Below are 12,100 nucleotides of genomic sequence, written 5' to 3'. Positions count from 1 at the left end.
ACATTTAACAGCATTAAACTCAATCTGCCACCTTTCAGCCCACTCCTCTAACTGGCCTAAATCTCTCTGCAAGCTTTGAAAAACTACTTCATTATCCACAACTCCACCTATCTTAGTATCACCTGCATACTTACTAATCCAATTTACCACCCCATCATCCAGATCATTAATGTATATGACAAACAACATTGGACCCAGTACAGATCCCTGAGGCACACCACTAGTCACCGGCCTCCAATCTGACAAACCGTTATCCACCACTGCTCTCTGGCGTCTCCCATCCAGCCACTGTTGAATCCATTTTACTACTTCAATATTAATACCTAACAATTGAACTTTCCTAACTAACCTTCCATGTGGAAACTTGTCAAAGGCCTTACTGAAGTCCATATAGACAACATCCACCGCTTTACCTTCGTCAACTTTCCTAGTAACCTCAAAGACGTTAGGGCTACCTGCTAGAAATCTTGGGAAGCACTCAAGTTTGTTGAAGAGAGTTGTCTCCCTTGCCTCCGCGGATCTGTAGCATTCTTCCAGTCTTTACCAGAGTAAAATGAGAGCAGCACTGAGGTGCTTGATGTGAACTGACTTTATTCTTCTTACATGCTCAGCAGACTTGGGTCCAAGCCACTTCACCAGCAGGGTGAGCTCTTCACTAGGCTTGAGGTTGAGGTCTTCAATGGCTTTGGAGTATGTGGACTTCCAAGCCCAGTAATTTTCTGGTTTATCATCGAATTTGATGAGTCTGGCTGTCAGCAGCTCATGACGGGCTAGGAATCTCATGAGATCTGACACCTCATGATTAGTTTGAAGCTCATTGGGGGTGTGGTGCACCTTACCAGAGAACTAAGCAATGTTACCACCTGTGTTATGCCATGGTACATATGAGCCTTCGAGTTTAACACTACATGGCTGCATATCTCTTTCATATCTATGAACAAGTGAGTGGCTGGTCATCGGAAGTTTTGAGATATCTGCCCGTTCAATGTGAGTATGCACATGTGAGGTAGCTGGTATCTAAGCTGTTCCATTTGAGTAAAAGATGTTGAGTTGTGGGGTGTTATTCTTAGGAAGAGGAGCCCCCTTTCAGTCTTAAATAGCTGGCCTGAGTCATCAGTGTCTGCTAAGGGTTGAGTATAACTAAACTGGCTTGAACAGACTTCTAAGTCCTCTCAGCTGAATGAAATGGTGAATTTGATCTGACATCATTCTCAGCAAACCGTTCCATGTCCACCTCAAAGACTTTGGCCTCGCCTAAAGCTGCCTCTGCTTCTTTTTTTATGCTGCAGTGCCTCTAATGTGGTTTCCAGGCGGGTCTTCTCTACAATTAATTCAGTCTGTCATAATTTAATAGCAATTTCGTATTTTGCACATGAGGCCCTAGCTAGCACTGCTTCAGCCTTTGCACAGATTTCCAGTGCCATGCTTGCTGCCCATCTGCTTGACAGTTTAGATAATCTCGACGAACATAAGGAACACACTGATCTGGTTTCAAGGCTTCTCTTCTCCATTGCCGACATTTTAACTTTTCGTCATGCTGGAACCTACAGAATCAATATCTTATCCGCTGTGGATGGAGTCACCGTTGAGAGTGTCTTTCTACTATTCTGCCCTTGCTGAAAAATTTTCTCTGTTTTCTCAAGCTAGGCAGACTGGTAAACTCCAGTCCCAGTGTAGTTGTTGTTTAAAGGCAGTTTTATTGATCACCAATACGTTACAGTAGGAGCTGAGTAAAAAGACAGTACTTCTCCGCATTCTCACGTAAGATAGTTTCAACTATTGATTAAAATTCTTTTGACCCCTAACAAAATGCTTCCAACTAATAGCGTCGAAATAAAATGCACAAAGAATACAAAAATGGCTCACCTGATGACAAAAGTAAAGCAGTGATATGTTCTTTGTGCCGGCTGTTGGAGAACTGGGAGACCCAGAGTCTTCTGGGGAACTACATCTGTGTGAAGTGCATCCGGCTACAGCTCCTTGAAGACTGTGTTAGGGATCTGGAGCAGCAGCTGGATGACCTTCAGCTTGTACAGGAGAGTGAGGAGATAACTGATCAGAGTTACAGGGAAGTAGTCACCCCAAAGATGCAGGAGGCAAGTAGCTGGGTGACTGGCAGGAGAAATGGAAATAGGCAGACAGAGCAGGGCACCCCTGTGCCCATTCCCCTCAAAAGCAAGTATACCGCTTTGGATACTTTTGTGGAGGATGACCTCCCGGGAGAATGCCATGACGACCAGGTTACAGGCACTGTGCATTGGTCTGTGGTGCAGAAGGGAAAGAGAGAGAAGACAGGAGCAGTAGTGATAGGGGACTCAATAGTGAGGGGAACAGACAGGATATTCTGTGGACGTGAATGGGACATACAGATGATACGCTGCCTACCAGGTACCAGGGTCAAGGATGTCTCAGATCGTGTCCACAACATTTTGGAGAGGGAGGGGGAGCAGCCAGATGAGTTGCTGCATATTAGTACCAATGACACAGGAAGGAAGAGCAATGAGGTCATGAAAAGAGAATTTAGAGAGCCAGGTAGAAACCCAAGAAGCAGGACTTCCTGAGTAAACTGGTTCAGGGGGTAGGGTTTCAGGTTCTTGGATCACTGGGATCTCTTCTGGGGGAGATATGGCCTGTTCAAAAATAATGGGTTGCACTTGAACCCAAGGGGGACCAATATTCTCGTGGGCAGGTTTGTTAGAGCTGTTGTGGAGGATTTAATCTAATTTGGCAGGCGGGTGGGAACTGGAGTGAAGGGACTCATGATAGGACAAATGGTAAAAATGTAAAGATAGTGTGCAGTCAGACTGTCAGGAAGGGCAGGTGATGGGACTTAGTTGCAGACAACAGGCTGGGTATCAAAACTTTAGAGATGCAGAATCAGAAAGTATAGCAAATATGATACTCAAGGTGTTGTATCTAAATGTACATAGTATAAGAAATAAGGTGGATGATCATGTTCCACTATTACAGTTTGCCAAGTATGATGTGGTGGCCATCACTGAATCGTGGCTGAAGGATGGTTGTAGTTGGGAGCTGAAAGTCCAAGCTTACACATTATTTCGGAGGGATAGGAAGGGAGGGAGAGGGGGTGATGTGGATTTACTGGTAAAGAATGGCATTGAATCAATAGAAAGATGTGACATAGGACTGGAAGATGTTGAAGCCTTGTGGGTTGAGTTAAGAAACTGCAAGGCTAAAAGGACATTGATGGCAGTTATATACAGGCCTCCCAACACTGGCTGGGAGATAGACCACAGGTTATAGCAGGACATAAAAAAGGCAAGTCAAAAGGGCAATGTTATGGTAGTCATGGGAGATTTTAACATGCAGGTTGATTGGGAAAATCAGGTTGATAATGGATCTCAAGAAAGTGAGCTTGTTGAATGCTGAAGAGATGGCTTCTTAGAGCAGTTTGTCATTGAGCCTACCGGGGATCAGCTATACTGTACTGCGTGGTATGTAACGAACTGGAGGCGATTAGGGAGCTTAAGGTAAAAGGACCCTTAGGAACCAGTGATCACCATACGACTGAGTTCAACTTGAAATTTGATAGGGAGAAAGTAAGATCTGATGTAGCAGTATTTCAGTGGAGTAAGGGAAAATTACAGTGGTATGAGAGAGGAGATGGCCAAAGTAAATTGTAAGGAGCTGCTGGTAGGGATGTCAGCAGAGCAGTAATGGTATGCGTTTCTGGGAATAATGGGGAAGGTGCAGGATATATGTACAGGTATTCCAAAAATGAAGAAATGCTCAAATGGTAAAATAGTACAACCACGGCTGACAAGGGAAGTCAATGCTATTGTAAAAGCAAAAGAAAGGGCATACAACAAAGCAAAAATTATTGGGAAGATAGAGGACCGAGAAGTTTTTAAAAACTTACGGAGAACAACCAAAAACATCATTAGAAGGGAAAAGATGAAATAGCAAATAACATCAAAGTGGATAGTAAAAGTTTTTTTCAAGTATTAAAAATAAAAAAGAAATGAGAGTGGACATAGGATTGCTAGAAAATGAGGCAGGAGAAATAATAACAGGGGACAAGGAGATTGGTTGATGAACTAAATGAGTATTTTGCATCAGTCTTCACTGTGAAAGACAGTAACAGTATGCCTGATGTTGGAGCGTGTGAAGGAAGAGAAGTGGGTGCTCAAAAAGCTAAAAACCTAAGGGTACATAGTCACCCGGACCAGATGATTAGAGATTGTGGTGGCATTAGAAATGATCTTTCAAAAATCATTGGACGCTGGCATGGTGCCAGTAGACTGGAAAACTGTAAATGTCACTCCATTCTTTTAGAAAGGAGGAAAGCAGCAGAAAGGAAATTATAGACCAGTTAGCCTGACCTCAGTGGTTGGGAAGATGTTAGAGCCACTTTGGTAGTAGAAATAAATGTGCAGACTATTTTTTAAATGGGGAGAAAATCCAAAAACCTGAGACACAGAGGGACTTGGGAGGCCTTGTACAAAAGACACTAAAGGTTAACTTACAGGTTGAGATGGTGGTGAGGAAGGCAAATGTCATGTTAGCATTCATTTCAAGAGGTCTAGAAATATAAGAGCAAGAATGTGATGCTGCGGCTTTAAAAGGCATTGGTGAGGCTTCACCATGAGTATTGTCAACAGTTTTGTGCCCCTCATCTTAGAAAAGATGTGCTGGCATTAGAGAGGGTCCAGAGGAGGTTCACGAGGATGATGTTTTTTCTATTAAGTGCAATCATGAACAATAGCCAGATCAGAAATGCTGATCAAGTCAACTAGTTCCCAAAGAGAACTCTGATAGGCCAATCAGATGGTTCGCTGCTGCTCAGCAATAGAACACAAAAAAATCATATGTACAATTAAGAAACACTGATTCCAGGAATAAAAGGATTATTATACGAGGAACGTGTGATGGCTTCATGTCTGTACTCGCTGGAATTCAGGAGGATGAAGGGGGATATAACTGAAATTTTTCGAATGTTGAAAGGCCTAGACAGAGTAGATGTGGTAAGGATGTTTCCCATGGTGGGACAGTCTAGGACAAGAGGGCACAGCCTCAGGATAGAATGGCGCCCTTTGGAAACAAAGATGCGGAGAAGTTTCTTTAGCTGAAGGGTGGAGAATTTGTAGAATTTGTTGTCACATGCAGCCGTGGAGGCCAGATCATTGGGTGTACTTAAGGCAGAGATTGATAGGTTCTTGATTGGACATGGCATGCAAGGTTATGGGGAGAAGGCCAGGAACTGGGGTTGAGGAGGAGGAAAAAAAGGATTGAATGGCAGACACGAGGAATTCTGAAAAACACTTTATATTCTGTCTGGGTAGCCTCCAACCTGATGGCATGAACATTGACTTCTCTAACTTCCACTAATGCCCCACCTCCCCCTCGTACCCCATCCGTTATTTATTTATATACACATTCTTTCTCTCACTCTCCTTTTTCTCCCTCTGTCCCTCTGACTATACCCCTTGCCCATCTTCTGTGTTTCCGCCCCCCTCCCCCTTTTCCTTCTCCCTGGGCCTCCTGTCCCATGATCCTCTCATATCCCTTTTGCCAATCACCTGTTCAGCTCTTGGCTCCATCCCTCCCCCTCCTGTCTTCTCCTATCATTTTGGATCTCCCTCTCCCCCTCCCACTTTTAAATCTCTTACTAGCTCTTTCTTCAGTTAGTCGTGACGAAGGGTCTCGGCTTGAAATGTCGACTGTACCGCTTCCTAGAGATGCTGCCTGGCCTGCTGCATTCACCAGCAACTTTGATGTGTGTTGATTGAATGGCAGAGCAGACTTGATGTGCCAGATGGCCTAATTCTGCTCCTACGTCTTATGGTCTTATGATATCTAGTTATTAGAATTAAAATAAACCAAATCAGGAAGGACAACCTCAATGTGGAGGATTTCACTGAAGATTAAACACCCAAAGTCAGCAAAGGACTTTAGCACAGGAATGCAGATGGGTTTGAACAGGCTAATGGGAATAGGATTTGAAGTCAGCAATTAGTCCTCAGATTGTTTTACAGTAGACTGCAGGCATGCACACATAATATATGAGTGGTCCTTAAGAGCAAACTGTTGCACAAACTTTGTACTTTTGAAAACAAACTTCAACTGTGCCTAACAGCTGGTCCCACTTAGAACAATGTGCCCAATTTATACCAGCTACGTTCTAACAATTATTTTACAAATGGTCTGATTGGTCCATGTATAGCTGCAAGAAAAAGTTAGCGAATCCTTTATAATTACCTGGCTTTCTGCATTTATTACTTGTAAATTGTGGTCTGATCTTGTCTAAGTCAAAATAATAGATAAACACAATCTGCCTGAACTAATAATACAAATAACTGTACTTCTCAATTCTGAGCACACCATTCAAACAATTACAATCTAGGAGTTCAAAAAAGTATGTGAACCTCTCAGGTAATGCCTTCTACTAAAGCTGTTTGGAATCAGTTGTTCCAATCAATGGGATGAGATTTGGAGGGGTGAGTTGGAGAAGTGCCCTGCCCTATAAAAAAGATGCACAAGTTAGGTTTTGTCATGGTCTGGTCCGTAAAGTCCGCGTTCCGGTTCACGGTCCGGTCTGTGGACTCCAAACCCCGGGTCTTCCGGCTATCCCTTCTTTCAGTTGGGCTTAATCGTAGGCACCTGATGCTCGTCTTGGGGCTGGGAATATAAGTGGCCTTGGGTTTGTGTGTGGTTGTTGGTTTGTCTTGTCAGTATCCCATCCTTGCCTCTGTGGGGTAAGTCAGGCTGTCTTTGCTGTTACCCTGTGGTTGGCTCTGTCCCTTCCTGTACTTGCCTCCGTTGGGTAAACCAGGTTGTCTTTGCTGTTACACTGAGGCTGGACTGTTTCCTTCCATTCCCCTTCTTTCTGGAGCCTTGCCCTGTGACCTGGTCAAATTGTACCACTGGAGCCTTGCCCCGTGACCTGGTCAAGTTGTACCACTGGAGTGAGACTGGAGCCTTGCTGTATTAAGATGAGGAACTGTCTATTGTTGAGTTGGAACTGTCCCTGTGTCCACACCTTTGTTAGGTAGGTCCAGCCATTTGCCACTACCTGGTGTTGAGAACCGTCTGTGTCCACGCCTTCGCTAGGTAGGTCTGGCCACTTGCCGCTACCTAGTGTTGGGAACCGTCTCATCGTGTTCAGCATTCTGTGTAGAGCCCCGGCCCCAAGTCCTGTTCCCAAGGAGGGGTCCCGGCTCTGTGTTCCTGTCTCTCAAGTCCAAGGCTCTGTGTCCCTATGCTCTAGAGCAAAGCTCTGTGTTCATGTCCTCCCCAAGACCAGGGCTCCGTGTTCTGCATTTCTGTAGTCCCAAGTCCAAGGTTCCGAGGTTCCTGTCGTCCCAAGTCCAAGGCTCAGCTGTTCCTAAGTACCAAGTCAAGGCTTCACGTTCTCATCCTGTCCATGTGCTTCATCCTGTGCTGAAGTTCCCTCGTCTTGCCCAGGAGTCTCTTGTTCTGTCCTGTAGCCTCGCCTAATCCTGTCTCCCAAGACCACGTCATGTCTTCGCCTAGTTCCGGAGTGCGAGCCTGAGCCAAGACCCAGGTTCTGGGTCCTTGTCCAATCTCTGGCTCGGAGTCCGAACCCAAGCCTCGTCATGTCCTCGCCTCGAAGAACCCAAGCCATGAAGTACCTAAGCTATGTCCAGTCCTGTAGCCACGTCATGTCCTCGCCTAGTTCCGGGGTCTGAGCCCAAGTCAAGACCCAAGTTCTGGGTCCTTGTCCAGTCTCCGGCTCGGAGTCCAAGCCTAGGCTCCTAGTTCCCAGTTCCTTGTCCTGGTCCCACTTGCCTAGCCAATGTCCTAGCCCCAGTCTGTGTTCTTGTCCCAGCTCTCTAGTCAAGTCCTGTTCCTAGTACTTCAGTGTCTGTGTCTTGCATTTGGGTCCTTTCAATGACGTCCCCTTTATGACAGGTTTACTGACAGAGATAGCTCTCCTCAAGAAAAAAATCTGTTTCTTTGCATCACGTCTCAATCAAAACAACCTACAAAGGACCTTCAAGGAAGAATTGGAGAGATGCACAAAACTGGAAAAGGCTACAAAAGTATTTCTAAAGACCTGAGTGTTCATCAGTCCACTGTAAGAGAAATTGTCTACAAATGGAGGAACTTAAGTATTCTCCCTCAGAGTGGGTGCCCTGCAAAGATCACACAAAGAGCACAATGTGCAGTGTTGTATGAGGTGAAAAAGAACCCGAGAGTAACAGCAAAACACCTGCAGAAATTCCAGAAGTTGCTAAATTTCCTGTTCATGTGTCCACGACAAGAAAAATACTCAACAAGAATATTGTTCATGAACGGACACCATGGAAGAAACCATTGCTTTCCAAAAAGCACATTGCTGCATGTCTCAAGATTGTAAAAGGCCACCTGGATGTTCCACAATGCTTCTGGGATAATGCCCTGTGGACAGAAGAGACAAAAGTTTAACTTTTTGGCAGAAATGTACTCTGCTATGTTTGGAAGGAAAAGGGCACCACACACCAACACCAAAACCTCATCCCACTGTGAAGCATGGTGGAAGGAGCATCATGCTTTGCTACCTCAGGGCCTGGCCAGCTTGCAATCATTGAGGAAAAGTTAATTCAAAATTGTATGAAGATATTTTACAGGAGAATGCCAGGGTAGTGGTCCATTATCTGAAGCTTAATAGAAGTTACATGATGCAACAAGACAATGATCCAAAAGATAAGAGTAAATCAATAGAGAATGGTTTAAAAGAAGAAAATTTGTGTTTTGGAATAGCCAAGTCCGAGTCCAGACCTTAACCCAATTGAGATGCTGGTCTAAAATTCCTCCTCGCCATTGTGTAGGTTTGATCAGCAGCTACAAGAAATGTTTGGTCGAGGTTATTGCTGCTAAAGGAGGTTCTACCAATTATTAAATACAAAGATTCACATACTTTTTCCAATCTCGACTGTGAATGATTAAACAATGTGTTTAATAAAGGCATGAAAAGTACAACTGTTAGTGTGTTATTAGTAGGCAGATTGTGTTTGTCTATATTGTGACTTCAGTGAAGATCAGACTACATTTTATGAGTAATTAATGCAGAATACTATGTAATTGCAAAGGGTTCACAAACTTTTTCTTGCAATTGTACATCTGTGGTAAACTCGTTATTTGTACAAATAAACTTGGCGTTAAAAATGCCATTATGTTTATTCTGGAAACCTGTAACCATGCAGTGATACAAAACAATTTCTGGTCAGCAAAGCCACAGGTAAAGAAATATGAGGCAGCATAGTTAAGATTAAGACACGTGGAATCCAAGGCAAGCTAGTTATTGAGCCAGAACCTTGAAAATGGTGTTATTATGTACATCAAACCACAGTTGCAGATTCAATGAGTGATTGAATTAATGATGATGACACAATTTTAAAGTCACATCAGACACTTCTGCTTAAAGAATTATTAAAGTAGATTTGTTTCTAATATTAACTAGTTACTTAAACATTACTTTATGGTAAACTGCCAAAACAGCAACACATAACTTTATAGATTGCAGCTGTGTATTTTACTATGTTATAATTACCTGATTTAACATTTGAAAATGCACGTACTTATGTTAAAACAATACTGCTGAAATGGAAACAGCTCCCAACAAATGAAATCAAGTATTGATTTGTATATCATATCAATGGCTTCATGACATGTTGATATTACAATAACTGTATATGTTGACAACCCCTGATATCACGAACTTTAAAAACTACTGATGTTACCATTCATGAGATAACATTTTAGTATGCTGCTTTTAAAAAGCACTTCCAAAAAAAAACTTTTAAAATTACCTTTGAATCCAAAATAGTTTTGTTTTTATATAAATGCTCTGTCACATCCCTGAGCTTTTCATTGCATCTAATAATTTCTGATTTGACTGAAACATAAACAACAAAATCTGTATGTAAGAAATAATCTAAACAAGAAAATATGTCTGTTATCAGGTCTCATGCATGCTTTGTAAAATTGGCAAATGAAAAAAGTGGGATGGAAGAAATAAAGCAATTTTACAACTTGCTACAGTTTTAATGAAATCTTTTCTCAAGCAGATTAAAATAGAACATAGAATACACAGAACAATTCAATAGTAAGGACATAGTAGCCCATTGTAATTGATTTTTGCAGCTCAGTTGACTGATGTGCACCTGCTGAACACTGATATCTCCCTCTCTCAGGGCTGTTAGAATTTAACTACATCTCTGAATCTAGAATAAAAAATGGAATTTGTACCTTTTACTGTTTAATCAGCATTTCTTGCTGTTATATAACATTATGCAATCAACTGCTGTAATTTCTGTACTTTTTCTTTCAATATGCTACAATCAGATAGTCAAGAACTAGTATTAAATTATTTCTGACCAGTCATTTCTATAAACCTCATTCAAAATAATCACAAATTCATGATAGTAGTGATGTTCTATATTCCATAGTACAGTAGATTCCAGTTAATTGTGACACATTGGGATCAGTACTTTTTGGCCCAATTAAACGGCCAATTAGCTGAAGATTCATGGAATTTGTTAAAAAGGTATAAAAATGACAAGTAGATTAACAAATTATGTAATTAAATGAAATACAGAACAAATTAAAACACTACTAATACTGTTACGTACTATAAAATTCTGTATTAATTCTTATTACTTTATTGACAGAGGAAAATATCTGCAGTGCATTCTTTTAACTATAAATAAACAAATAAGTGTGGACACGTAGTGGAGATACCGGATTGGCTTCATACCATGCTGTCAATGACAGCATCCTCCATATCTTCATTTTCATTGTAACACTGAAGATGACTGTCAATGCCTTCAAATTCTCCATAGTTTCTAAGGTGCTGTAGTGAAATCATTTCATTTTCACTCCTATTTCTTGCATCTCTAAGCCTGAATGCTTGAAACCACAGTGAGCAAAACGGTTCTGAAATGTTTTACTGCTCATTTCTTGCCAACTGTCAATAACAAAAGTGCTGTTTTGAACACATACATATGCAACTGATGCTATTTAAAAACTGTTTGTATTAAGCACTGTGTAGTGTCTAACGGCCAAACAGTGCACATGACTGACGCTAGTTAAGGCTAATTTATACTTTTGTGTCAAATGGATACCGTAACCTACGCAAATGGCCTACGCGCGTTGTGAACATTTATACTTGTGCGTTGGTGTGTCTGTGTCACTCTGCAATTCCGGCATGTTGCACATGTGCACACACCTGCCCGTGCAAGGCTTCATGGTCATGGTAGTCTTTCTTGGAGTAAATAAGTTTAAAGCGAGCGCCTTTTTTCGTAAAAGTGAAATATGTCCTCCATAATTTTGAAGGTCTGTAAAGCTTTATGGAAAGCATTGCAGCCAGAGTTCCTTCCCTGCCCTTCAGTCACCCAATGGGAAGCTATTGCAGAGTAGGAGGAAATGCAATGCTACCAAGCGGACCAATCACAGTTGTTGCGGTCTGCGTTGCCGCGACACGTAGGTACATTTTGGGAGAGGTGCGCATCAGGCTATGGTGTAGGGATCTGCTTAGGCTCCGCGTAGGGTTCGCAGCGATGCTGTACCTAGTTAACCAATGGCCCTATTGAATGGAATCCAATGTATATAGGAATCTTGGACGTACACCATTTCAATTGGGACAGCCAATATTTATGAAGAACATTCCACACCTCCTTCAAATCTAAAGAGAGGCAAGAATTCAAAGGCATCTCATTGGTTAATTGAACAAATAGCAAAACACAGGAATTGCTGGATAAACATTTGGGGGAGAGGGAATAGAAAGCCATGCTGATAATATCAGATACAGGGGTGTGGAAACACAAGAACAACATGAGTTCCAATACTGACTATTTACAGCCAAATGGTTACTTGTATTTCAGACTCAAGATAACTCACAGGAATATTAGCTTTTTCATTTGGCTGAAGATATGCACAAGAGCCCCAGTGCTGCTGAGAAGAAAGCTGTTCCAGTGAAGAACTATGTGATAATTAATCCTTTTTTTATTTTCTCATGATCCTAAGTGATAAAACTTCCTTTTATTTGGTCTTGGATGAATGTGTTTGCTTGCTAATTTAATAAACAGATAAAAACTTTCAAGCGTAAATACCCAGATTAGGATTGAATGCATGGGAT

General features: G+C 42.1%; 1 protein-coding gene across 3 annotated transcripts in view; it reads right to left on the bottom strand.

Moving 5' to 3' along the window:
* ccdc172 (coiled-coil domain containing 172) overlaps positions 1-12,100 on the bottom strand; it is a 58,773-nt gene that overhangs the window by 40,845 nt on the left and 5,828 nt on the right. For all 3 annotated transcript variants that reach the window (XM_072239805.1, XM_072239807.1, XM_072239806.1), the window contains exon 2: positions 9,774-9,859. In XM_072239805.1, the coding sequence (XP_072095906.1) occupies positions 9,774-9,859 (86 nt within the window). The remainder of the gene's footprint in view (positions 1-9,773; positions 9,860-12,100) is intronic.

Source organism: Mobula birostris, chromosome 21, assembly GCF_030028105.1.
Source record: "Mobula birostris isolate sMobBir1 chromosome 21, sMobBir1.hap1, whole genome shotgun sequence".
NCBI classification, from domain to species: domain Eukaryota; kingdom Metazoa; phylum Chordata; class Chondrichthyes; order Myliobatiformes; family Myliobatidae; genus Mobula; species Mobula birostris.
This window is presented reverse-complemented; position numbering and strand designations above follow the sequence as displayed.